Below are 27,348 nucleotides of genomic sequence, written 5' to 3'. Positions count from 1 at the left end.
TGCAGGTGACACATGTTCGATCCCTGGTCCAGGAAGATTCCACATGCCGTGGGCAACTAAGCCCATGGGCCCTGTGCTCTGGAGCCTGAGCGCCATAAGTGCTGAGCCCATGTCATGTAGCTACTGAAGCTTGTGTGCCCTAGAGCCTGTGCTCTGCAACAAGAGGAGCCGCCGCAGTGAGGAGCATGCGCCCCGCAACTGCAGAGCAGCCCTCACACGGCAACGAAGACCCAGAGCCGCAGGAGACAGATCAGCAATTGTGTTTCCACATACTAGGGATAAAAAAATTCTGAAAAAATATAAACTATACATGATAATGTTGGTAAATTTGTCTATAATAAAATTGAGAACTCCTTGGGAATTCCCTGGAAGTCCAGTGGTGAGGACTTTCAACTTTCACTGCAGAGGGCCTAGGTTGGATCCCTGATTGGGGAACTAAGATCCCACAAGCCATATGGCGTGGCTAAAAAATAAGTCAATAAATAAATTAAGAACTTCTGTTCATCAAAAATACCTTAAAGAGACAAGACATTATAAACAGGGAAGTGATACTTGTAGCACAGATGGGTGACAAAGATTTAGAATAAGTATATGTATGTAAAACTAGACTCACATAGAAATATATTTTTTACATTAATGATTATATTAAAGATAAAACAACTCAACACACAGACACTTCACATTAAAAGAAATACAAATAATCCATAAACATAGATGTTCAACTCATGAGTAAGCAGAGAATTTTAAATTAAAATTTAAGATCTCAAAATTCTTAAATTTTAAGAATTTTAAATTTAAAAATTTTTAATTAAAATTTTAAATAAAAATTAAGATATCATCTCATACCCATCAGCCTGTCAAAAATGAAAATGTCTGACAATGCCCACCCCAAGAGTTGGGAGGATGTAGAGTGGTGAGAATATTCATACACACTGTCTGAGGTCTAAATTGGTAGGATAGTTTAGGGAAGAGTGTGGTATGCCCAGGACCTAGAGATGTCACCCCTAGCTGTCTATACCTAGGAGCATGAATTCACACCACAGGTAATGATTTCATCCAAGGGGGGTGAAAATCTTAGCTATTACAATAGTTTGTGATCCTTCAAAGAGCCACAGAACTTTAAAATATACAGTATATTTGTGGTATTAAGTTTTGATTGGGGTGAATAGGAAAACAGTGTGTAAGAGGCTTTTTGGATGGAGACAGTCCCTTGAAAAAGAGTTGGGAAACACTGGGAGAAAGTCTGGGATGTGTGCCCTGGAGGCATGTGGGTCTGCATCACCATCCTTTGTACCAGCAACAGACTGGGAAACACTGGCTGTTCTGCAGCAGTGCAGCCTGCCTGCAAAACTGAAGATACTCACAAAATGCAAGACTGTGCATCAGGGAGACTGAATCAATCACAGCTACATGAGCTGTTGGGTAAAAAAGCCAATCAGAGAAGAAAAGCTACTGGATGGTTCCTTTTACATGAGGTCAAACCATGCAAAAGTCAACAGAAATACATGCTAAAACAAAGACAGCCTGGGTATAATTTATAAAAAGCTTGAAATACTGGATAACTCTAAAGGAGAGAGTGGGGAGTGGGATTGAAGTGAGATATGCAGGAGTTTGAGTTCTAAGAGTCTGTATTTTCTTAACAGGATGATAAATATCAGGATAATAAAAATGTATTTATTTTATTAGTTTTCAAACAATATTTGCATCTATATACTGTATATTTCTTTGGAAATACATATATTTAATAGTAACATTTTTAAGGGCTTTATACCATGAATAAAGTATGGTAAGGTATACCATCTATATCTGATACATTGGTTTGTGATTTTGAATCTAATTCAACCGGAGGGGTCTTGGGTGTCTTGCCACTGGACATAATTGTGTGTCCTTGTTTATGGAACTGGTGGGGACTGAATGGTAGGTGATGTACAGTGATGGTATGAAGTCAACCAGTGCACTCTTTCAACCAGATTATGTTTTTGCAGCAAGAATGGTTTGAGAATCTGGTTCCCTGAGCCCCTCTCTCCTCTCAAAGAAGGACTGTTTATCCCTGAAAGACTTGTCTCCTCCTCCGTGTGTCCCCTCCCTCAGTCCTCTTTGGCAGCTTCTCTCTCTCCTTCCAGCCCTCCCTGATGGAGCTCTGGACACGGCCCTCCGTGGAGATGAGGCGGGCAGTGAGGAGGACCTGTATGAGGATGTGCACAGCTCCAGCCACCACTACAGCCACACTGGAGGGGGCGGCGAGCAGTTGGCCATCAACGAGGTACAGTCGGGGCTGCGTGGGTGGACGGGGCTGAGACGCATGGCCCAGCCAGGAGAGCAACTTCAGCACATTCACGCAGGCCCGGACAGCCACAGGCTGTGTTCCAAGTAGATGAGAGTGGCACGGTGTGCACTGGGCACAATTTCAGTCTATGGCTCCCACTTTGGAACGTGGTGTCCGCGAGCAGAACTTGTCAAATCTGAGGTCCCTCCTCTCTGCCTTCATGGGGCCTCCAGGGAATCCAGAATAGTAGGTGTTGTACCCAGCACCTATGATATAACCCCTGTAATATCATCCTCAATGGAAGATCTGCTTGGGAGGAAGGAGGACAGGGGTTAGCCCCTTAAATGATTTAAAATAGCCAAGAAGTAATGATTTCTTCAAAATCTATTATTCATAAGGATTAAGCATCCAAGTAAGTTGATTTTCCCAGTATTTGAAGCCTTTCTTTAAGTGCTTCTAATAAGCTGTTTTGAGTATAAGGGGCTCCAAAATGATGTCGTCTTAAGCATAATTCACAGAAAATATTTCGCTTTTCCTTGATGACTCAGTTGCCTTTCCCAGCCTTGGGGCCCAACCCTGGTGGGAGGCCATGTACGGCGGGGGAGAGCCTTCCACCCCTGGATCAGAACTCCTCCCTGCAGTGACCAGACGCACAGCTCTGAGCCGGTAGCCCTGTGAGCACTGGTTTACTGAACTGTAAAATAGGGTGACCATGTGGTTGCAGGAGGACAGACTGTCAGTAACGTCAGTAACGTGGCGTGCAGTAGGTTCTTGGTCTCCAGTGATGAGGATGATAATGAGGAAGGAACAGGAACGTAAAGCTTTCCAGGACTCTGAGAAGGTGTGGGGTTATCTGACTGGCCATCAGTGCAGCCTTGTTACAGCTCTCGTGTCTGCTTTTTATAGCCGTCTCCTACCTGGTGGTGGAATCTGGCCGGTCACATCGTGCTGCTGGCTGGGGACGTGCCTTATCAACCCTTGACGAATTGTCCACTCTCAGATGCTTTGGATGAGGAAAGCTAAGAGCCAGGAGTGCTCTAGAAGAACAAATAATCTCTGATGTGGGGCAGGAGGGGGCCACATTTTGATCAAAATGAAGGCAATTTGGACTATGAATTGTATAGGACCTATTTTGACTGCTTAGAGAATTTGTTTCCTGTTTGGTTCAAAGGTCCTGCCTGGTGTTTGAGGTTACTGAGTGGACAGGGTGGTGATGTTGTACTTATGTTTAGAACCCTCAGTGCTTCCAAGGTCCTGGTCTTCCCCGGACCCTGTGAGAGCCCCCGGGATGGAGAGGGAAGACAAAGCACACCGGCTGGCTGCAGAGCCCCTCCAGGGACGCAGTGAGCTGCCTCGGGGCAGAGACTGGGCTGCTCTCCCCAGGAAACCCACCGGCACTCCCAGACCCCGATGTACAAAGTCCTGAAGCAGGCAGCTCAGCACAGAGCAGGGCATGGGTCTGACCCCCTTCCTGACACTGGCTGGTGGAGGAGCTGCTGCAGGCTATTCCATCTCAGCCTCTGTTTCCTCAATGCAGGGTAGATGTTGCACCTGTGCCCACTGGCATGTCAGAGTCACCGTGCCCAGGTGTACTGGGTACTCAGGAAAGGCAGTATTTGTTATGATTTGTTGGCAGCATTCACAAGATTCACCTTATCGGGAACTCCAAAGAGGCGTAAGAGTTGAGGCTCCGGTGAGAGGCTGGTTCACCCAGCCTTGTGAGGGCAGCACATCCTCGTCTGCGTCCCGGCCCCTCTCATGCCCATGGCGCTCACGTGTGTGGCCAGAAGGCTTGCTGGGGCTCAGCGTGGGTTTCAGGCTTGGAAATAACAGAAGCCACAGGTGTCAGAGAAAAGTCCGTACTAAATAACATCACTTGGATTTTCTAAGAACATATGAGTGTCATGCTCTAAATTGGGACACTTTCTTATTCCCAGTGACCTAAGAAGGAGTGATCACTGTTTCCTAAGCAGGAGGAAACGGAAACCACCTGGGCTGAAGAGCAGGCACATCACAGGGGCACAGAGAAGCCCTTTTGTGTTCTGAGTGTGTGAGGAGCGCGTGTGTGTGGCCACGTGAGGGTCTGGATGTGGAGTGTACGCCTCATGTTGTATGCATGAGACACACATTTACTGAGTGGGTGTGTCAGGCAGTGTCCTAGCCTTGGGACAGAGCTGTGCACAGGAGGCAGTCCTGCTTTCAGGGAGCTGACGGCGGAGGTGGGGGCAGACAGTGCCCATCTGTACAGGTCTCTGGCCTTTACTGCATGTGCCCTAATGGAAGGAGAAGGGGGCACAGCGGTGTCTTTTCCCTGTATTTCCCGCACCTAACTTGTGCCTCACAGCTCATGATGGTCCAGTTCCTGCAGGATGAGTTAGTGTCAGGGCCCAGAAGTGTCCACTCTCATCATTGTCCCCTCCAGATGCTTGTGACCAGGCCCAAGCCTGGGCCTGCTTGTCTGCCCAATTTCTACCCTCCTTCCATTCTCTCCCTGCCTCTATGGCTTCAGCCATGCCCTGCTGAGCCAGCGACATCCTTGAGGTCAGGCTTGAGGACATTCTTACCCCAGGGATTTTTATTTTTCTGAAGAGTTGAAGGCTGAAAGTAGGCAATGTCTTTGGAAGACATGATTCCCTTTTCATTTTAACCCCCACACCAAGTTGTGAGATAGAACCAGAGGATGGTAGGCACAGCTCTCAGCCAGGAGGCCTGGGATCTCCTGGTGGCCACTCACTAACCTGCAGACAACAGTGTCTCCCTTCTGGGCCAGGCCACGCTGCTCTGCAGGACGGCACACATGGGGAGTGGGGCTTCCCCCAGCTCTGCCCACTTCCTGCATGAAACTAAGGGCCTTTGTGTGTCTGGCTCCCCTCTAAGCACTTGTGTATCGAGCTGCTCTGATGGCCCTGCTCCAGGAGGGCAAGGTAGCCTGGCGGCAGCTCGTGGATCATCCTGCCAAGAGAAGATGACACCCAGACTAGAGGGCAGACAGACATAAAGCTTGTACTCCAACCTGGGGCTTAAAACGTTTTTTAAGGAGTTTTGCCAATAAGTAAGCCAGCACAGCTTCCCTGAGATGACTCAGACAGGAAAGAATCTGCCTGCAATGTGGGAGACCCAAGTTTGATCCCTGGATTGGGAAGATCCCCTGGAGAAGGAACTCGCAACCCACTCCGGTATTCGTGCCTGGAAAATCCCATGGACAGAGGAGCCTGGTGGGCTCTGTCCATGACGTTGAAAAGAGTCAGGCACAAATGAGTGACTGACTCACACACACAAGCAGCACAGCAGGTAGGAAGCAGGACTGGCCTGGCGCACAGTGCCACAGAGTTACCAAGGGTAGAAGGTAGTGTGGCCTTCCTGTTGCTCCTAGCACTTATTTGTGGAGCATTTAGAGAACACCACAGGACTCAAGGCCAACTTGCGACCACCCCTCCATGGAGGAGGTCTGACCCCCCTCTCTCCAGGAGTTTCTGTCTTCCCCAGTGCCTGGGACCCTGGATATCTGTCCCCAGACCTGACATGGTTCTTGCACCCACTCCTCAGCCCCAGGGAGGAGCCCAGTGCTGGTCAGTGCTCCAGGCCTGCAAGTGTCCATGGCCAGCAGCCCAGGGTAGCCTTCTTCTTCCCTCAACTCCCAAAGCCTTGCCCCCATCTCCACAGCAGTCCTGTCTGCTCACAGTCCTGCACACCAACCCATGCCACCAGCCTGGTGGGCCAGGCCCTGCTGTCTCCTCCACCTACCTTCTTCTCCCTGGCTTGGATCCTTCCAGCCTGAACCCCTCGGCGGCCTAGGCCTTGCTTTCAAGCTGTTTTTGGCTTTGCTTTTGGTCATGAAATACAGAAAGCCTGTTGCTATTGTCTTTGCTGCCATGTACCCAGACACCGGGTCTGAAGCCTGGGTGCCCAAGGTTGGACAGAGGCCACCGCTCAGTTCTCTGTCCTGGCCCACGTTCAGAGGTTCTTCTCCCACTGAAACTCTGCTAGGCTGCTCAGCTGTAGAGGGGACAGAAACCTCATCCAAGAACTGAGCCATGACTGAAGTCCTAAAGCACGGCCCCTGAGGCCAAGTGGGTCTTGTAGACCCACAGGGCTAAGCACCGCACTGACCCATGGCCTGAAGACACACAGCCCTCTGTGCCCTCTTTCCTGGGTGTCTGATGGCTCTATAACCACAGGGGTAAAATGACCCAGGTCAGAGGTCTGAGCCATACCCCACCAGAGGTATGGGATCTGGGGCTCAGGGAGCCCCTACAATCCTTGTAAGAGGTTGAGAGAGAAAATCTTGAACCAGTTTTTTGAAGAACTGGGCAGGAGCAGAAGACTGTTTTCCCCTACTAGACAGATAGGTAGAGCCAGGCTAAACCATCAGATCTGCAGGGAGCAGACAGCCCATCTGGACATATCCTGACCCTCCTCTGCCACACCTACAGGTATTTCACCTGCACTATTCAGCAGGATGGTAACGTCTTCAGGTAACCTCATCTCTCACATGCATATAAAGCTGGCACACACACGGAATCTGAACATACTGTCACCCACAAGGGAACACTCCGCCACTGCGCATAATCCCACCATGGGTTCCTCCTACTCCAGGAGCCACAGAGCTGAGCATGGAGCCTGGAAACCTTTGCCCACATCTGAGATGCTCTTCAGTTGCCTTGGCCCCCTCAGCTGTAGGCTTCTGACCCATTGGAGGGGCACAGTGATTGTGACAGAGCTCCTCACGTGGATGGAACAAGAGGCTTGCATGTGAGCTCTGAGCCCTACAAGGTTAAGACTGAAGGCTCTGACCAGGAAGCAATAGAAGTTCCTAGGTACTGGACATAGGGTTTTTTTGTTTTTTTTTTTTTAGCTGCTGAATAAAATTGTTCCCTCAAAAGTCAACTCAAAATGGACTAAAGACTTAAATGTAAAACCTGAGACCATTAACCTCCTAGAAGAAAACAAAGGGAAATCTTGGCATTGGTCTGGGCGATGATTTTTGGATATGACACATTTGAAAACCACAGGCAGCAAAAGCAAAAATAGGTGGGATTGGACTGCATCAAACTAGAAAGCTTTTGCACAGTAAAAGGAAACCCTCAATAGACTGAAAAGGCAGCCTATGGAGTAGGAGAATATATTTATAAACCATGTATCTGATAAAGGGTTAATAGGTAAAATCTCTTAAAGGACTCACAACTTAATAGTGAAACAAACAAAAACAACCCAATTTTAAAATGGGCAAAGGGACCTGAATAGACATTTCTTGAAAGAAAATACTCACTGTCACTCAACATTGGAAAGGCAAACGAAAACCATAATGAGGTGTCACCTCACACATTAGAATGGCTGTTATTAAAAAGACAAGAGATAGTGTTAGTGAGGGTGGAGAACCGAAACCCCTTACACACTGATGATGGGAATGTGAATTGGTACCGCTACTTTGGAAAACAGTATGGAGATTCCTCAAAAAATTTAAAAAAGAACCATTATATGATCCAACAATCCCATTTCTGAATGTATATCCAAAGGAAATGAAATCAGGATCTCTCAAGAGATATTTGCCCTCCCATGTTCATTGCGGCATTATTCACAATAGTCAAGACATGGAAGTCTAATAATACCTAAGTATTCGGTCTTATACTTAATATCCAGATGAATGGATGAAGAAAAATGTGGTATATATATTATTCAGCCTTAAAAAAGAAGGAAATCCTGCCCTTTGCAACAATGTGAATGACCCCTATGCTAAGTGACACGGAAAGACAAATACTGCATAATTTCACTTATATGTGTAATCTAAAAGTCAAACTCATACAATCAGAGTAGAATGGTTGCTAAGGGCTGAGGGGCAGGGGAAGAAATGGGAAGACGTTGGTCAGAGTACAAAGTTTTAATTATACAAGATGAATAAGTTCTGGGGATCTAATGTACAGCATGATGAGTATAATTAACAATATTGTACTTAAAATTTGCTAAGTAATTAGCTCTTAAGTGTTCTCACCACACAGACAAAATGGTACCTCTTTGAAGTGATGGAAATGGTAGTTAATTTGGTTGTGGGGGTAATTTTATAGTGTATGTTTAATATCCAGTCGTTCGCCTTAAATATACACAATCTGTCAGTTATACGTCAATGAAACCGGGGAGGCGGGTCGGCAGCTGAAGAAGCCAGATGCTTTCTCATACGAACAAAATGCTGCGCTGATAGGCAAGGTCGGTAAGCAGACGTCCTGAGTCAGGGCCTTCCTGGAGCACCTCTGCAGGGATCGCTGTCTATCCAGAATTCAAATTCCTGGGCGAGCTTCTGACAGTAAATTGTCTGACTTTTCAGAGCCGCACTCACTAGCCTGTGAAGTCAGGGTCAAGGAGAGTCCTTGGTGTTAGGACTCAGAACCCTTGGTCTCCGGCGCCTCGAGCGCACCCTGGTCTTGTGTGCGCCGGGCCGGCTAGGAACCGGGACCCCTGAGACCACTGGCGGGGAGGCGCTCCGGGCGGAGCTGGGAGCACGCCGGATCGCCCGGCCCCACCCCCTGCCCCGCCCACGTCGGTGGCCGGGTAGCAGGGCTGGGACTGGGGGGGACCTCGGCGCGCGCGGCTAGGGAGAAGCCGGGGCCTGGAGAGTGCGGCGGCTCCGCCCCACTCCGGGCGCCCCGGCAGCCCCACAGCCGCCCTATCGCGGCGGGATCTCGGGGCGCGCGGGGCCGAGAGGCCGGGCGCCATGGCCAGGGCCCCGCAGTCCCGGCGCCGCCCCGCGCCGCCCGGGAGCGTCCTACGCGCCCTCCTGCGCTGCAACCTGCCCCCCGGCGCCCAGCGCGTGGTGGTCTTCGCCGTGCTGGCACTGCTTGTGCTCATCAACGTCGTGCTGATATTTCTGCTGGCCTTCCGCTGACCGCCGGGGTGAGTGGCGCCGGTGCGCATCTTTCCTGCCACCCCCGGCCCGCAGTCGCCAACGGCCCGAGGTGCGGCCGGGGTGCTGCTGAAGAGAGGCCTCCGCCGCAAGTCCCGGGTGCTAGGGCCCGTCTGTGTGTGTATCCCCTGGGGTGCGGCCAGGTGGGTGACTCAGGGACGAGGTAACACATGTGCCACGCCTGTCGCGCGCGCGCGTGTGTAAAATGGCGTGTGTGTGTAACTGAGGATGCGGATGCAGCTGTGGCCGCGGCTATCTGGTTGTCAGGGAACCTTGCACATGTGACCGCTGTGTGAGCAGATCTGGACGTGCTTTTCTGTAAGGGTTGAGATGTCTGAGGATGAGTGGTTTCCTCTGTTCATGTTATCTGCAGTTGCTTTTACCATTTTAGGTCTTAAGTGCTCTCAGTCAGCATGCCCCTCACCAAAGGCACGGCCACCCACCACCCTGCCTCTTGCAAGTGAGCATTCTGAACAGCCCCACACCCAGGATGCTTGCGCAGGGGGCCATGGGAGCCAAGCCCTGTTCCCAAGACTGTCGGAGTGGAATCCTCCAACAACCCACATGTGTGAGACAGAGAAGAGGCGGGGCAGGGCGGGGAGGGTAATGGGTGATTATCCTGGGGCACTTTGAGGCAGAGCCTGGCTTTCCCAGGCCTGTCAGAATCTCAGAAGCACAAAAAGGTATCTTGCCCCCTGTCCCTGGCTTATCCTAGTCTTGAAGTTGACTCCCCTCCACTGGTGCAGTCCCTCACCTGCCCCCACAAACCTCACACCTCAGAGGCAGCTTGTGCTCTTCATTACCAGGCCAAGGTTGAGCCCAGAACCCTTGCTGCTGGGCCTGCCCAGGTTGAGTTTTGGCTTCCGTGCAGCTGCACTTCAGAGTGCCAGGAAGGGCCCCTGTCCAGAAGCACACCATTGTTGGCTCTGGTGGCCGCTGGGCTGCTTTGGAGGTAGACTGCATCTCTGACCCCCTGGAGCTACATTCTGTATTGGTGACATCACACAAATGGTTAATGTCATAGCTGTAACTATCTAAGCACCTCCCATTTGTGGATATACAGGGGAGCTTGGTGATCCAGCTCCCTGTAACTCTGAGCTGATGGGGACCAAGGCACAGGGAAATTGTGGAAGTTGCTCATGGCTCCCCTGTTCCCAGCAAGGTGCTGGGACTCGAAAGTGACCACCATGGATCAGGATGAGTATAGGGTTGTCCATAAAGGTGTCAGGAATCCTGGTCTCTCCAGGAAGCTGTGCCTCTTTGCCCCACAGCTGGAGCCCTTCCAGCTGAGCAGAAAACCACCCGTGGAGGATCCGCACCTCTTTGCAAAGACTGGCAAGAGCAGGAAGCGCTGGCCATTCAGGAGGGGCTTTTGCTTAGGGCTCATTTGAGAGAATATGGAGACAAGGGGAGACACCTGACCTGGTTCCTCTGGTGGGAATTACCTGGTGGGTCTGCAGTACTGCCTCCCTGTGTGGGGACCAGTGTGTGCAGCTTGTGTGCCCTGAGGATGGACAGCATCCACCTGCCATCTAGCAGATTGTTCTCCAATCGGAGTGTCTATGAAAGTGAACTGGCAGATTTGCGCTGGGGGACTTGCAGGAACAGGGAGTCTTAGAACACTCACTTCTCCAGGATCAAATCTACAAAGCTTAATAAACAAGAAGCTTTGTTCCCTGCCAGATCCTAACTTCAGGTTACCTAAGCAGCTCCAGGGCTGACTCCTCCCCAGTCTCTGTAAATCATCACTCAAAACACACAAATCTTCCCAAATAGCCTCCATCCTGATGGGCACACTCACCTTTGGTCACTGTCCCTGTGCAGGGATGTTCACCTGCAGCTGTGTCCATACTGGCTCACCCATACCACCTTTGAGCCACTCTGCTTCATCCTGGTCTGGGGCCAGACCCACCAAGACCTGGATGGCAGCCTGCTTGTGCTAACCGCCCAGGCTGATGCCTGCTCCCAGGCTGCAGCTGGTCAATTCCTCTTGTTTGGCTCCGCCAAGTCCACTTGTCTCATCCTGGCCTCACTGCAGCCAGGAGGCTTCTCCCTGCAGGAAAGGACAAACCCACAGTAGGTCTTCTTAGCTGGATGAGTACAGTGGTGTCCTGAGGAGGTCTGCGACGCCCAGGATTCGCCCAGTGCTCTAAGCCCAGGGTCCCTGGGTGGACCACAGAAATGTGCAGCCCATGAAGAACTGCTACTATGAGAATGGGTGTACATATAAGCTGTAGGTTATTCTGAAAAGTGGTTTCACTGGGGTTTGGAACAGGCTTAAACCCCACCCACCAAAACATAAAGCACCTCATGGTAGTCTCTGAACCTGCTTTCTCGGGCCCTACCCTGGAGGCAAGGCCCAGCTGGAATGGGCGCCAGTGCTTAAGCACCCCTCCCACCTCCCACCCTGTCCCTTTGGGACACTGTGGAGACAGCAAGTGGAACTGAGGTAGAGACCAGCTAGTCTTGCTAGTTCCTGTTTTGGTGGGAGGATTACCATACACACCACCCTTGGAACAAAGAAGGCCCCTCGCTGGGTAGCAGCTCAGAAGAGGAAACAGCACAGAGGGCCTGTCTGGTGATGCCCCAAGGCCTCGACCGCTTAGCCAAAGAGCCGGCCCAGGTCTGTGACAATGAGAGCCAACACTCGGCCCTAGTAGAGGAGCACGGACCTCACCTCCTGGGCAGCCCCAGTCTGCTCCTCCTCCTGCCCAAAGCCCACAGAGCCGCTTGTCATTCACGGAGCAGGTGCTGAGCCCACATGACATAAAAGAGTCAGCCTGATCTCAGGTGGCCTCGGCCTGCAGCGGCTTGAAGCAGGGCTTCAGTTCCCTGCCAGAGACTGAGCTGGGTCACAACAGTTAGAGACCCACATCCTGACCACTAGGTCAGTGGTCGGTGACAAGGCCCTGGCCCTTCAGCTTTGCAGAAAAGATTTCCCACAAAGAGAGTAATGAAATAAGTGAAATGTGTACTAATAGGAAGAAGAGTACAGTACGTGTGGATAGACACATGGGCACACTCAGAATCATACCCTCATGGTAGTTGGAATCACTTTTAGGGGGTATTTGTTCCAAGTTTCCTTTGGCCAGTCATTTTGATTTGTCTGGTTCTGAGTCTGTATTTGGTATACCTCGGGACCCTCCCATGTGCCTGCACATCTCAGTCAAGATGGATTCCACTGCAGAGGCCTATGAAAGCTCCAAGGAGCTTTCTAGTCAGGAAGGTCTCCTTAACATCAAGAATGAGAAATGTGTGGTATCTTATCTTTATATGGGCAGGGCTCAGCCTTCTTTGTCCTGCTTATTGATATTTTGGAGTTCCTGTCCACAGGGAATAAACTCTTAATTGCTCACCCTGGGTGGGGGTGGGGGGGTCTACCTCCTGCCTCAAGCCCAGTGTGAAACAGAGCTCTGAGCACACGGACTGCATAGGAGGGGAGCATCCCTCCTGATGTGATTTCTGATCATGTGGGAAAGAGGAACCACACCAGTCATTTTCACAGAGAGAAATTAATGTTGAGAATTATTCGGCAGGTATAAAGTAGCTGACTCGGTCACCACGTGCTCAAGAACAGCCCTGAGCTTTCTGTTAGAGATGGCAGTTTTAAGATGGACCTTCTTCTTTAGAGCTGGGGAATAAAGGGAAACGGTGGAATCAGAAAGAGTGAGAATCCTGTGGGCTGGAGATCTAGAACTCAATGAGGAGAGGTACTGCTCAGCTGGTGCCAGGGGTGCCAGGAGACTGGTTCTGCAAGCGTTCAAAAAACACTGCAGACCAGATCCAGCTACTGCAATGGCTGGGCACTGCCAGACCCAAGGAAAGAGGCGTTGCTGTTTGTCAGGTGGCTTTACGGGTACTGCGTGTCCACAAGAAGCCACTAGGAAGGAGCGAGTCCATAGTAGGAGCCCCTGATGGGGTCCAAGGGGTACAGCAGAGATGCAGCCAACAGTGCCCTGGCCCAGCATCACAGAGCACAGCAGAGACACAGCGGGAGCTGAAAGCCAGTAGTTGAATCCTGGCCCAGTGGGGACGGGGGGAATGTGTGCCCTGTGCAGCGGGGGAGCAGCATGCTTGCACTCAGATTTGATGGCTCACCAGGATTCCAGTGATAAGTTCAGTGCCAGTCTAGACATAGTGCGGGTCTGGGCATATGCCCTGGGCACAGCCCCGTCCCCCTGAGAAGCTCAGGGGAGCCTCCATCAGTCCACTCCTCTGTGAACAAGCCAGGATTCCCTCTTTCCAGAGTAGGGGGACAGAGGGTAGAGGAGCACCTCTACCCCCTGACATGCCCTCCCTGGCTCTCTCCACAGCTCATCAGCGATGGCAGTGTGGTCTGTGCCGAAGCGCTCTGGGACCATGTCACCATGGATGACCAGGAACTGGGCTTCAAAGCTGGAGATGTCATCGAAGTGATGGACGCCACCAACAGAGAGTGGTGGTGGGGCCGCGTCGCTGACGGCGAGGGCTGGTTTCCAGCGAACTTTGTGCGGGTATGGCACTGGCCCTGGCTTTTCCTAGACCTGAGAAGAGCCAGCAGCGGGCTTTGAAACACAAGCCTGAATTGCTCTGGGGTCTGAGGTGCTGGATGTGGATGTCTCACCCATGGGTGGGACTGCAGGCTCAGGGCTGGGTGAGCTTCCCAGGAAGCCCAGCCTGGGAATTGAGACACAGCCTTCCTCCTGTGCCACCACCAACTACACCTTACCCCTGCCCTCTCTCCAGGAGTCCTCAGTGGCAGAGAAGAATGGGTCAGAAATGATGGGTCCCTCTGGGGGCAGAGGGTCTGCATGTTAGAATACCACTGCCACAGGCAGCTGCGCCTCCCAGGATCTCCAGAAGCTGTGCACACTATGTGCGCAGATCCTCAGTTCTAACTTTCACAACAGTCCTGGACTTTGGGAACTGTCACTACACCTAGGGAACTGAGGCAAGGACAAGCTCAGTCTTTAACCCAGGAGATCACAGGGAGCAAACCCAGACCTGAGGCAGCCTTTGCTCTCCAGGAAAGGAATCCTGCTGCAGCCTCCAAAAGGTCAGGCAGAGGGCAGTGGGGAGGGGAGGCCCCAGGCCCTGAGGTTCATTGCTTCTCTTGCCCCAGACCTCCTGGGTTAACAGCCCTCTCTGCCCCCTGAGCCCCTCCTAGTTATAGTCTCAGAGCTAGCAAGGCCACACCACCTGTCCACTTGCTTCGCAGCCCCCAGTAGGCCCAGTGTGAGCAGGTGCTGGCAGAACCCCTGTAGTGAGCGTCTGCACCGTTCTAGCCTCTGTGCTGGCAGAGCTGAACGTGAGGGAGAAAATGGGGACTGGGTACCCGCCTTTGGACCTGCCCTCCCCGTCCCTCTGGGCACCACTCAGGTGATGCGGGAGCTTCCTGCCCCTGTGATGCCATGAGTCCTCCGAGGGTCAGTTCCGTGATGTCAGCGTGTGGGATACTGGGCGCTGACCCTGGGGGGACTCTGACTGGCCGTGTTGTCTGCAGCTGCGGGTGAACCAGGACGAGCCTGCAGACGATGAGGCGCTGGGGCCTGGGCACGGAGGGGCTGGGGATGGCGGGGGCACCGAGGCACAGGGCAGCAGGGACCAGATGCGGACCAATGTCATCAACGAGATCCTCAGCACGGAGCGAGACTACATCAAGCACCTGCGAGACATCTGCGAGGTGAGGCTGCTGGCAGGTGGGCGGGCTGGCGGGGTGGGGGCCCAGAGGGGAGCCTGACCACCCGCACCCCCAGGGGTACCTCAGGCAGTGCCGCAAGCGGGCAGACATGTTCAGCGAGGAGCAGCTGCGCACCATCTTCGGGAACATCGAGGACATATACAGGTGCCAGAAGGCCTTTGTGAAGGCGCTGGAGCAGAAGTTCAACCGGGAGCGGCCGCACCTGAGCGAGCTGGGTGCCTGCTTCCTGGAGCACGTGAGCACACCGGCCCCAGGCCCCGGGCCCCAAGCCCTCCCCGGGCAGTAGCCCCAGCTCTGCCCATCTCTGCCGGGGGCTCGCCCCACCCCACCAGCCCTGGCCCCAACTGCCCTCTCCCTTCTACTCTGTTTTAGAAGTGTCACCACTTCTGGGGGTCAGCCTGGGGCCCAAGAAGAGAATGCTCCTTGGAGTAGGAGGGCCTAGGCTTCAGCCCTGAAAGGAACTGCCTGGGGCAGAGGTGGGCTGGGCACCCTAAGGACATTCCTAGCAAATTCTGGGGTTCCTCACACAGTAAGCACACTGCAATTTGGGTTGAAGTAATTCTTATTTCCACTCTAAATGCCGGTTGACATTTAGCCAAGGTTCATTGGACCGGTCTGGGCTAGATGGACTCATTTCTAACCCTCTCCTATGGCAGTCACACGAGCTTGAGCAGAAGATGCCTTGCCCAGCCCATCAAGGACAACCTGTGTTCCTTTCTGGCTACTAGCAGTAGGGGGTGGGGAGGCCCTGCCACCTCTTGCTAGTGGCAGGTGGAGAGCTGAGGAGGGAGACCTCAGTAGCAGGTGGTGTGTCTGGGCACCTGCGCGACTGTGGATCTGGGTCCATTTATCAACAGGCAGAGTCGTGACGGGGAAGTGGGAACTAGGGCAGGTCTAACATGGCATGCTATCAGCACTACCCAGTGTGACCCTCACTGCGGCCTGTCAGGCAGCCAGCTGCTGCCAGCCTCCTTTCCCACCTAAGTTCACAAAGTCCTAGGCTGCTAAATGCCAGCCCTGGTCTCCTTGTGACTCCAGGTAGATGAAAGATACACACAAAAACGGACACAGTGAGTCTCCCGTAGGACACACGTGCAACGTGGATATGTCTGTCATGTGCTGTTGAGGAAAGATGTTGAGAGTGGCTGTCTTCAGATGTGAAGCCAGAGCTTTGTAAGGAAGAAACAAAACCCTGGGCTGAGAAGAAAGACAGCCTGGGGGGCACAGCCATTGCCCCTGGCACCCATTTCATCTCAATCTCCTTCTCTCTCGCCTTTTTGGCCTTTCATATTAGTATCATTGATTTCACCCCAGTACCTGGCATACTGTCAGAATATATGCTGAGAGCCCAGGAGAGAAAGCCAACTGGCAGTAGGCACTCTGTACCTGAGTTTTCTGGGGTCTTTCATGTCCTTGGGCATGATTCTGCATAGCTTGTGCCCAAAGAAGCAGGTAGACAGAGCCTGAATCCCCTGCACTCTCTCCCACGCCTTTCCCAACACTGCCCATGGCCTGGGGGAGCAGGAGACTGTCTTCTCACCCTGAGCTGTGCCTGCAGCAAGCAGACTTCCAGATCTACTCAGAGTACTGCAACAACCACCCCAATGCCTGTGTGGAGCTCTCACGCCTCGCCAAGCTCAGCAAGTACGTGTACTTCTTCGAGGCCTGCCGGCTGCTGCAGAAGATGATTGACATCTCCCTGGATGGCTTCCTGCTGACGCCTGTGCAGAAGATCTGCAAGTACCCTCTGCAACTGGCAGAGCTGCTCAAGTACACACACCCCCAGCACAGGTAGGAGGGTGCTGGGGGAGAGGGGTGGCTCTCCAGGCCTTGGGTCAGTCCATTTGTTGAGGCTCGTAGTGTGCTGGGCAATGCTACAGGCACTGGGGCAACAGCACAGGCTTAAAATATATAACAGTCCCTGCCTTCATAAGCTATCCTTGACATGAAGGAAGAGGGCATGAGTAGGATATAAAGTTCTGCTCTGTGCCTCGTTTATGCAGAAGATGGGAGGGTGCCTTGACAAGTGAAGAAATAGCCCAGGGGCAGAGCCCTCGCAGGAAGTGGCTCCACGGGGGGCTCCAGGATGTTCCCAGCCCTCCTCTGCTCTTGATCCAGTAAGCCCTCTGCCATCTGTTTGGCCCCAGGGATTTCAAGGACGTGGAAGCTGCCTTACATGCCATGAAGAATGTGGCCCAGCTCATCAATGAACGGAAACGGAGACTTGAAAACATCGACAAGATTGCTCAGTGGCAAAGCTCTATAGAGGACTGGGAGGTGAGGATCCAATACCTCAGAAAATACCAAAGGGCTTGGCCCTGGCATTAAAACCATGCTTGCCCCTGAGAAATCCTAAGAGGGAGCTGAAGCAGGGTGCCATGCTTCTGGGAACCAGCAAACAGGCTGGTGTCAGGAGGGAGAGCTGGGCCTCTGCTGGGCCAGCCCAGCCCTTCTCCAAGCACCAAGCCTCAGGTGCTGCTCCCGGAGGCTTGCTGGCCTCCTTCCTGGTGAAGGGCTCAGGACAGGTGTAATACACCACATGCTCCTCCCAGGGTGCAACCAACCAGCCTCCAGGGACAGGCTGGGCCCCCAAGTTTGAGTTAACTACTGGGGTTCTCAACAGAAGTGGTCAGGTTTGCCACAGCAGGACCAGAAACAGCTTGCCACCGGTCAGAGCCTCTCGGTTCTGTTTTCCGGGCACACACAATCCCCTCGTGCAGGCCAGTCTCACCTCTTAGGGCAGCAAGGAGGCCTGAACTAATGATGGCACACCTGGCCTGTTCTCTCCACTCTCACTCACCAACCAAAACATCAATGAAAAAACAGATTCATGGGCCCCACCCTAGAAATACGGAATTAGAATCCCCAGGAGTGGGGCTGAGTGCTATGATTTATGTTTTGTTTTCAGTGTTTGGGTTTTGCTTTCCTGATGATGGGTTCTGAGGCCCAGCCCTGGCTAAGGGTCCCCACAAACTCACTTATCCCAAACACCTGGATATGATTTGCATTTTCCTGGAGGAACCAGACATGGTACAGCTTCATCTGAAATTGTAATGTCTGATGATGGGACTTCAGGTACACTGAGCTGGAAGAAGACCTCCTTAACCTCTTTTAAAAGACTGGCCTTGGAAGTGACTTTCAGCCAAGTTTGATTATTCTCTAAGGGCAGCGCTGTCCCATCAAAGTACCATGTGAATCACAACAGGGAATTTTATATTTGCAAGTGGCGTAGTTGGTAAAGAATCTGCTTGCCAGTGCAGGAGATACAAGAGATGTGGGTTCGATCCCTGGGTTGGGAAGATCCCCTGGAGGAGGAGGTGGCAACCCACTCCAGTATTCTTGCCTGGAAAATTCCATGGACAAAGAGGAGCCTGGTGGGCTACAGAATATGGGGTCACAAAGAGTCAGACATGACTGAGAGCACGCACGCACATACAGCCATCTTAAAAGTGGGGGAAAAAATGAAACTTTAACAATGTTTTGTTTAACTCAACATATCTAAAATATCAATTTGTGTAATCAACATATAAAATGTCATTAGTGAAATAGCCACAGTCTATTTCATACTAAGTCTTCGAAATCAGAGTATCTTTTAGTTTGATGACATCTCGATAGGGATCAGCCACAATTGCAAATATGCCACTGGCTGCTGTAGGGTCTCACTTAGCAGAGACAACTTAACAGGCCAAACCACCACTAATTTTTTCCCCCAATTTCTGTGGTCTGCTGCAGGCCCTGGCCCAGTGGGGGCCACGGCAGACAAGACCACCAGTGACCACACCAACTCAGTGGGAGGCAGGACACAAAGCCCAGCAGAGTCTTGCTCTGAGCCCCAGCGTGGGGACACTCAGCTCACGGCTTCCCTTGGATTCCGCAGGGGGAAGATCTCCTGGTCAGGAGCTCGGAACTCATCCACTCCGGGGAGCTGACCCGTGTCACACAGCCACAAGCCAAGAGCCAGCAGAGAATGTTTTTTCTCTTTGACCACCAGCTCATCTACTGTAAGAAGGTACGAGTCACTCTTCCCTGCTGGATGGGCCTGTTAAGAGCAGCTGTGGCAGGAGTGAGGCTGAGGGCTAGAAGTAGCTGCCCCGAGAAAACGAGCCACACACACGCGATTCCTCTCCCTGGGACCGTGTGTACAGGAGGCCCTTCCCTGGTCAGGCACTCTGGGCCAAAGTGGGGGGAGGGAGGCGTCTAAGAGGGAGCCTACTGCCCCAGGGACCAGAGGGTGACCCTCACAGTCTGACCAGGGCCCAGTGCTGGTAAGAACACCCTCCGTGCTGATAAAGCCCTGTTTGGGCCTCAAGCCAACTCTTCTCTCCCTGTGAAGCTCAGCTTCCCCTCCCCAACCCTGGGATCTTCAGTTTTGCTGCTGGCTTCTACTCCCTCTTGAAAATGGGCCCAAGTGGCTGGGCGGCCCTCCTGAGCACGGGCTCTTCCCGGCCCTGGCAGACTGCTGCTTTTCTCTGCTGTGTAGTGCGAGTCCTGCCTGCGACCTGTTTCCATGGCTGCCTCCCCCCGCAAGACTATGAGTGTTCAGAGACCCTCACGCTGCTGAGTAACTGTTAACTGAAACAGCCGCTCCTAGCCATGGTTTCAGCATGCAGTTGTGGGCCGAGCCAGGCTTGTCGTCTCTCCTGAGAGAACTTTCTGCCAGGGAGGTGGGTGATAGCCCACCGGCCCTTCCAGTCTCAGGGAAGAAAATGAGGCAGGGCCTTAGACATGGTCAGGAGAGTGGTTTAGGCCGAGGCGCTGGGCAAGTAGGCAGGCCAGGGGCTCATGCTGTCTCTGGCAGGACCTTCTCCGCCGGGATGTGCTCTACTACAAGGGCCGAGTGGACATGGACAGCCTGCAGGTGGTGGACTTGGAGGACGGGAAGGACAGAGAGCTCCACGTGAACGTCAGGAACGCCTTCCGGCTGCACTGTGGCCCCTCGGGCGAGAGCCACCTGCTGTGTGCCAAGAAGCCCGAGCAGAAGCAGCGCTGGCTCAAGGCCTTTGCCAGGGAGCGGGAGCAGGTGCGGCTGGACCAGGAGACAGGTGCGAGACCCCACTCGGCCTTGCTTCACGTGAGGGCCCGCCCGGCGCTTTTTGCATACTGGGTGCAAGGAAATCGACATGACCTTCCAACTGTGAGAGGCAGGTCTCACACCGGGAAAACCTCAGGGTTTGGTGAGGCTCTGGGGCATGTCTTGGTTTCGACCCTCGCTGTGGGTCTGCATGCCTGAGGGTCGTTCCTGACTCACTCACATGCACACCTTCTAGAGGGCGGGGCCTCTGCTCAGTTGGAGTGGGAGGTGGACCCTGGCCTCCAGAAGCCTCCCCCTACCCCACATGAGCACAGCATCCGCCCACTGCATTCCCCTCCTGTCCTTGGTCCCCCCGCCATCACAGTAGGCAGTGACCAGGTCAGTCCTCAATCTGGCCAAGAGCCTCCCCTAGAGTGCCAAGAAAGGGCAGTAGCCACCAATGGGTCAGGCTGAGTCATGGGAGAGGGCAAGGGAGGCCCCCAGAGAAGCTCCTCAGAGCATCTCCTCTGCCTGGGTGGACAGAGCCGGTTGGTGGGGCAGGTGGGTGAGACCCTGTGGCCTGCTGGGCCCTCAGGCACACACAAATTGTGCTGGTGCCAGAATGAGAGGACCGTGGGCAGGGGAGATGGGAAGGCAGTTGTGTTCTCATCGGGAAGCGGGTGTCTCATTTGTGGCCCCCTCCCAGGCTTCTCCATTACCCAGCTGCAGAGGAAGCAGGCCATGCTGAACGCCAGCAAGCAGCAGGCCATCGGGAAGCCCAAAGGTAAGCGGGTGATGGCCTGAAGCAGGGCCAGCACCCAGGTCTTCGGAGGTGCCCACTGCCCTTTACAGGTGGGTTGTGAGGGCCCGCTGAGGAGGAAGCCTGCAGTGCAGGCACCTGGGGGATGCTCCTGCTCTCCCCCCCCAGACCCCCCGAGCAGCACCATCAGTACCAGTGCTCTTTCCCAGGCAGGACTGCTTCCTGGCAGCCAGCCTAGCCAAGGAGCTGACAGCCCATTCCTACAGACATCACCATGAGAGCAACTCCACGCCCCACACCTTCCAGCTCCCCCTGGTTACACCCCTTACAGGCCATGGAGGGCAGCCCAAGCCTTTGGATGTGGACAACCCCAAGGGAAGCAAAGGGGGATGTCTGAAGCAGCCTGGGGATGGCCCAGTCCACCCCTACAGGCTCTGCCTCGTACCGCCTAACTCCTGAGGCATCTCTGACCCCAACTCTTCCCCTGCCAGCCCTCGGCCGACCCTACTACCTGGCACGCCAGAAGCATCCGACCCTCCCCACCAGCCTGCCTCAGCAACAGGTCCTGGTGCTGGCAGAGCCCAAGCGAAAGCCATCCACCTTCTGGCACAGCATCAGCCGGCTGGCACCCTTCCGCAAGTGAGCCCGTGCCCCACCAGCGGCACCATCTGGACCTGTCTTGCCGGTGGGCCTCCAGCTCTTCCTACCCGAGGCTCAACGCATCCGGCCCTCTGTCTGTTCTGCAAACTGCAAGTTAGCAGGGCTGAGTGTGGGATCCGCTCAGTGCCCGCATTCTCAGTTTCCTCCCCAGTGCTGGGGTGCTGAAGAAGTTGGCTGGAGAGGCAGGCCCCCGGCACGTGAACCTCCCACACCCTCCAGGCCTGTGCCGGGCTCCCCGGGAGCCACAGCTCAGAACCACGCAACAGGCCAGCGTGTGTGCGAATGGCCGCTCTGGACCCTCTTCTTTGCACATCTAATCATCCGTCCTGCTCCCATTTTCTCTGGGCAGGAGACCGCCTCTGCCTTCAGTCACCTGCAGAGCCAGGCTGTGTACCTCTCTGCCCTCCTGCCCTCTTCACAGGCCCCCAGCTGGTGGGCCAGGCAACCTGCACCCCTGGTGGGCAGGAACCAGGAATTCTGGGCACAAAAACATCTGGCCCGGAGCCTACCTGTTACTTCCTCCCAGTCCCTCTGTAGACACTCCTGGCTGCTGGACACCCTCTCTTCACTTGTGATGTGTTTGTTTATAGCGGAAAGAAAACAGAACCATAGTCAACTGAAAACTTCTGTCAGGATTTGTAACCAGTCCACCTGCAGCTGTGGGATGATTCTATAACCTGGTTCCAGTTTGGATTTTGTTATTAAATTCCAACAATAGAGAATTGTTAGTGACACAGAAAGATTGCCTTACCCTAAGTGAGTGTGAGAAGCCATAAGGACTGAATTCTGTGGCCCAGCACCCAGGACTGACCCACCCAGAAGCTGGTGGGCATGTAGGTTGGAAGGAAGCCCACATCCCATGGAGGAGGGGCACCGAAGCGGGTGGCCAGGGCCTGGCATGGGGCAGAGCACAGAGCCGCCCCTGTGGCCCATGGGAATTCAGCAGCATGTACAGTCACTCTTGCACTATACCTTCTCCAAGCAGAAACCACATTTAATTTCATAAAGAAACCTGTGAAAAATAACCTGGCTGCCAGCCCTTGTTTTCTGTTGTTGTCTATCCATTTTCTCCTCCCCTCCTGTTACCTTTCCACCTCAAGCCTTTCTTTAGATTAAAGGAATAAGCCAGGCCGCCAAAGCTTTGGTGGAGAGCAGCTCAGTGTTCAGAGGCTTAGGGAAACTAGAAGCTGTCTCAGCACCTCTGTCCCCAGCTGCTTCTAGGGTCTCTGTTGAGCTGAACTTAAGAGAAATGTGAGTTTGGGGGACAGGCAGTCCTTAATGTTTTTGGGTCTGAGCTTCCCCTTCGGTGAAATGGGGAAGGATGTGTCTTCGTTCCAGGAGGACTGAGCCGACAGGACCAGGAGAGGGTGGCTTCCCTCTCCTTCCCCACAACCCGCCACCTTCACACTTGTACACACTGCCAAGGTCACAGGGGCTGAGCCAGAACCCCCTGGATTTTCTAAGGTGAGAGATGCTACACCACCTCCCATCCAGGCCAAGCCACCTGGAGGCAAAACCTATAAGGAAAAAGCATGAAAACCATAATATGCAACACAAGTCAATCTTTATTGAAAACTGCAGTATTAATACATAACAATTTACAATAAACGTGCTTTTAAGAATTTTAAATCTGAGTTCATCCACTCATCAGATTGCATAAAAAATTAAAATAGTAAGAATTTACACATAATGGAATTGGCTCAGGATGGATGTTCCATTCCTTTGTATCGATTGACACCTTAGTTCAATGCAAAGGCGGGGGGCGGGGAGGGGTGCCTTTAACACTGGAAGACAAAGCTGACTTAAGTTTTTAAAAAGTACTAAGAGAATGGTCTAAAAAAACAGTATTCAAAAATCATTAAAAACAAAACAAAAAAACCCAACCGTTTCCTAGTCAGTAACAGTGGCTCCCTTGGGTCTCTCTTGGGTGGCCATCACAGCAACCCCCCCCAGGAACACAGGAGAGCTGGCCTTCTGCCAACTACTGGTCTGCAGGAGGACCTACAGGAGACCTCAGGGCTCGGGAGGCCAGGTAAGACACTCATCATCTCTCAACACCCGCGTCCTGGAAGCATAGCCTTCCAGTGCTCACTGCAGGTTCCCTGCGCAGAGGTGCCAGGCTCTCCTGTCTCTGTCCCAAGTGACTGGAGGTTGGTCCTGGGGATTCAAATAAGATCACACCAGAGGTTTTCTGTTCTTCAAGTCAATAGGGTAGGGAAAGACAAATCCTCTGAAACATCAACTCTGCAACTTTCTACCTGAAAAGATTAGACCCTCCTCTGCAGCATGTCATCTGCAGGCTCCTTTCAGAAGCTTAGGCTGAGTATTAAACAGCTTAGGAGCAAAAAATATGCCAACATTTGAAATGTGGTAGAGAGGGAGTCACGCAGGCCGCCCTTCCCCTATGCCAACCACTCTGCTCTAAAGACACACCCCCTCCTTAGAAAGCACCAAAAGAAGAGCCAGAAGCTGTCCCCCACCTCAAGCCCCACATCCTCAAGCCTGCCCTTGCATGGCCAGAGGATGTCAGACAGGTGTCCTATCCTGTCTGGGAGATGCCCAGGCCGGCAAGAACTGGGGCGTCCAGCCATTAGCTGCCAGATAGGGAGAAGGCGGCCCAACTGGTCAGAGTAATACCGTTTCCATGTGTCTACCAAGTTCAGGTGCAGAAGTCTGGGTCTCCTTGGACAGCAGGCCCCAACATGGATGCATCCAGTGTCAACTATGCTCTCGCCACCCCCGGGCAGGACAGCACTGCGGGACGGGCACACCCCGAGCGCCCAGATCCTCTTCCTGTGTGTGCAGTGCCAACGCCAGAGGAGGGAGAGGCCCTGCGAGCCCGGTCTGGGATGCGGCACACACTGACCAGACGCCCAGCCCGAGGCTCAGGACCGCCCTTGGCTCCTATAAACACCACATTTGCATAGCACTCAACAAACAGAGTCACGTAATGTAGCTGGGAGGCCTAGTAACCAAACCAACAAAAATTTTCAGAGAAGACTGAACACAGGAGACATAAAAGATCCTGAAGCACCTCTGTGCTTGTTCCCATGAGTGGCCCTGGCCCTGATGCCGGCTGCACTCCGCACAGACAGCAAGCGGACGGGACCATCACTCATCGGAGCACGTTCAGTCACCTGGCCCAGATCCAAACAAGAGAAACATATCTCCTAAACCTTAGAGGAGGGCTGTAGAACAGAATTTTTAAAAAAATACCCATGATGGGATCTGTTTACAGAATTAATTCCTTTACTCTCCTGTCTCAATTTCTAAAATAACTGTAATTTAGCTAAAAGACCCTCAAATTAAGAATGTCACATACGAAAAATGAAAAATTTCTCTGAATATTCTACTATTGTGCTTAAGACATCAAATTATGCATTTTATAACAGAAGCTCTATTCCTTAATTTTACTGGAACTAAATGCTGCTAAAATTACAACATATGATAGTTTTGTTATTATTCATTATGTCCAGATTCTCACCTGTTAGACACGCTCTACCTTTCATATTTGATAACTGATGCCCTGATAGTTTCAAAATTGAAAAGATTTCCACACACAGGTATTCCATAATGCACAAGTATTTGATGAAGTTTTCCAGCTCAACCTCACAAAAGAGAAGTAAGATTTTTTAGAAATTAAAAGGGGCATAGTATTTATAAGTTGATGTAAATGGGGAGAAAACACAACCCACTCTTTTTTTTCTCTTAAAAACACCATTTAATTCAGTGCTCATGAAAACACTCACCCTGTGTGTGTGTCTCAGACAATACTGAAGAAAGAGCCTATGTAACTTCTCATAACTTCTTCCTGAATTCAAATGACTCTAACCCTTACAGGCAGTCTCTGTGTGTGCGTGTGTGCGTGTGTGCGTGTGTGTGTGTGTGTGTGTCTGTGTGTGTGTGAGAGAGAGAGAGAGAGAGAAAGACTGGGACTTTTAAAGAGTTATACAAAACTCACTCACTACACTAAACTGGGGAAACCTACTTCTCTGCTACCGGATCAGTTCTGCCCCGGAACCATTAGAACATTATCAACCACCCACTAAACAGACAGAATAACCAGCAAAGAGTTGAGGTGGACATGGTGTGCCTGGGGTAAATAACTGCTACACACACAGACACACACAAACACATACATACAAAGGTGGGTTAAGTGCTCTCCAATTTAAAGTACTTATCAGTAAACATACTATGTTACAGACAGTAGAAATAAATCTTCTGTGTACAATGATCCATGCAAAAACATCCCTAAACTTTTTATAAAATAAGATGTGAAAAAGAAAACTATGATGAATACTTACTATAGAAAATACAGTTACCAAAGGCTCAGCAGTCAGTTGTCCCACTCACCAACCAGGGCTGAATGCCATCCCAGTGCCAGAGCCCTGACCAGCTGCCAGAGCTGTAAGAAGAGTTAGGGTCCCCTCCCCAGCCAAGGCCCACAGCACTCGAAACGACAACGGGGTGGAGCAGGGGCACCCCCACCCCTGACAGGCTGAAGGGCAACAAACCCTCACCACCCTCGACCCCTCTGACTCCATCTGAGGACAGACAGACACACACAACCATCGATACAGGCTGCGGACATTTAAGCAAAAAAAAAAAAAAAAAAAAAATCCTCTTGGCTTCTTATGTACAATATTCAGATTTTAAACACAAAATCCTTTCTGTAGTAACAGGCAAGCATGTTCTAACTGGCAGACACGTTTCGATGCTGCCTGGCCCTCTGCTGCCCACTGCTGTGCGCCAAGTCTCCTCAGCCACAGGAGAAATGGTCGAAGGGGTCACAGACGACAGGCCGGTCACTCCCTCACCCCCCACTTCCATCTCCACAAGCCCCTCCAAGCGGCCTCAGGACAAGTCCCCGTCAAGCCGGGGGCCTAAGGACAGCCGCAGCCCTGCCTGTCTACAAGAAACCATCAGTGTCAAACCTTTGTTCCCGTTGAACAGTTCTTAAATGTACAGCTTTCTTCGTAACGCAGCTGGTATCTTTGCCCTTCCTTGTGGGAGGGAGAACAGCAATTCCTACACATGTTTTCAGGAGACTAAAACATTTCTTAGGGGAAAAAAAAATAGGGATGACTTTTCCTAAGCTAAATAAAGGACAGGTCAATACCTCCTCCAAGGGTGGCTGTTTCTCTTCCATCCCAGGAAAATAATTTAAGCTCTACATAGGACTTTTCCAATAAAGATATAAAACATCATATCCATCTGTGATTTGTAACAAAAATTTAGACAGCATTTAGAGAAAACTGTTTTGCTGTTATATCACCTCACTGTACTGGCACCCTACTCTAATCTTTCATGGTAATCCCTAAGAACATCCACATCACACAGACCCCACAAGCCTAAATGGAAAGAAAGCCTTTTAACCTGACTGCACCCCAAGCAGTGCTGGGCCTCCCCACACTCTCCCCGGGCCTGCAACTCTCTCTCACTGTGGTCAGCGTGAAAGGAACAGATGGCTGGAAAGTCGAAGTCCACGTATCCAACTGGCAACCCACCTCAACCCCAGAAGGCTGAAGAATCATCGAAGAGATCTCAGATGCTCTATGAAGAAATTCACTTTAACACTTATAACTTTAAGACTCTGCATACATTACAACAGTGCATTAGAGATACAAGTTGTAAAATACTTTTCCATTCCTTTGGATTTTGCATATGATGGTTCTGCATCAGTCACTGCAGGTAGATTGAGCAAGCTTTGTGTGTGTTGTGTGCGTTTTTTTTAACATGCATTCAACTAGATATGATTCAGAATAGATTAATACTCCCTTTTATCATTACAGTTAGCTAAAAAGTTGCCTGGCAGCCCACCAAACAGGATTTGCTGTAAGACGAACCCAAAGAGTCAGCTGGAGACTGAGGGCGCTGGGACCTGGTAGGCTGCCTGCAGCAGTGTTTAGCCAAGTGTCGAGAGCATTACGAAGAAAGTCCTGGTTGGAGGCAGAAGGCCTGCAGCACCAGCTGTGGAACCTCCATGATGTGACTGCACAGCTCCATCCACAAACCTGAGGGCGGGGAGAGAGATGGGCACACAGTCACACACACAGCTCCTCTGGCACCACCGCTC

The 27,348-nt window shown here is 52.1% G+C and overlaps 3 protein-coding genes across 7 annotated transcripts in view; 2 read left to right on the top strand and 1 right to left on the bottom strand.

Annotated features, from left to right (window-relative positions):
• LOC120854172 overlaps nucleotides 1-2,714 on the top strand; it is a 182,329-nt gene extending 179,615 nt beyond the window's left edge. Inside the window, exon 5 of the mRNA XM_040227944.1 lies at nucleotides 2,124-2,714. Within this exon, the coding sequence (XP_040083878.1) occupies nucleotides 2,124-2,374 (251 nt within the window). The 3' untranslated portion in view covers nucleotides 2,375-2,714. The remainder of the gene's footprint in view (nucleotides 1-2,123) is intronic.
• On the top strand, nucleotides 2,076-24,594 carry ARHGEF4 (Rho guanine nucleotide exchange factor 4). Of its 2 annotated transcripts, none has more exons than XM_040227879.1 (10): nucleotides 2,076-2,263; nucleotides 13,475-13,654; nucleotides 14,644-14,823; nucleotides 14,897-15,076; nucleotides 16,400-16,632; nucleotides 16,989-17,118; nucleotides 18,719-18,850; nucleotides 19,640-19,883; nucleotides 20,559-20,636; nucleotides 21,104-24,594. In XM_040227879.1, the coding sequence occupies exons 2-10, from the start codon at nucleotides 13,529-13,531 to the stop codon at nucleotides 21,253-21,255; spliced, it is 1,455 nt and encodes a 484-aa protein (XP_040083813.1). In that variant the 5' UTR covers nucleotides 2,076-2,263; nucleotides 13,475-13,528; the 3' UTR covers nucleotides 21,256-24,594. The 2 variants fall into 2 exon arrangements, with proteins under 2 accessions (XP_040083813.1, XP_040083812.1); XM_040227878.1 differs by lacking the exon at nucleotides 2,076-2,263 and adding an exon at nucleotides 8,976-9,151.
• Nucleotides 22,820-27,348, bottom strand: part of FAM168B (family with sequence similarity 168 member B) — a 39,844-nt gene continuing 35,315 nt past the window's right edge. For all 4 annotated transcript variants that reach the window (XM_040227884.1, XM_040227885.1, XM_040227887.1 and 1 more), the window contains one exon: nucleotides 22,820-27,286. Coding sequence is in view for 1 of the 4 variants with exons in the window: in XM_040227885.1 (XP_040083819.1) it covers nucleotides 27,198-27,286 (89 nt within the window). In the remaining 3 variants the exon portion in view is untranslated. The remainder of the gene's footprint in view (nucleotides 27,287-27,348) is intronic.

The sequence above is a fragment of the Oryx dammah genome, unplaced genomic scaffold, assembly GCF_014754425.2.
Source record: "Oryx dammah isolate SB20612 unplaced genomic scaffold, SCBI_Odam_1.1 HiC_scaffold_27, whole genome shotgun sequence".
Lineage (NCBI taxonomy): Eukaryota > Metazoa > Chordata > Mammalia > Artiodactyla > Bovidae > Oryx > Oryx dammah.
Note: the sequence above shows the minus strand (reverse complement) of the source record. Positions and strands in the feature narration are given on the sequence as shown.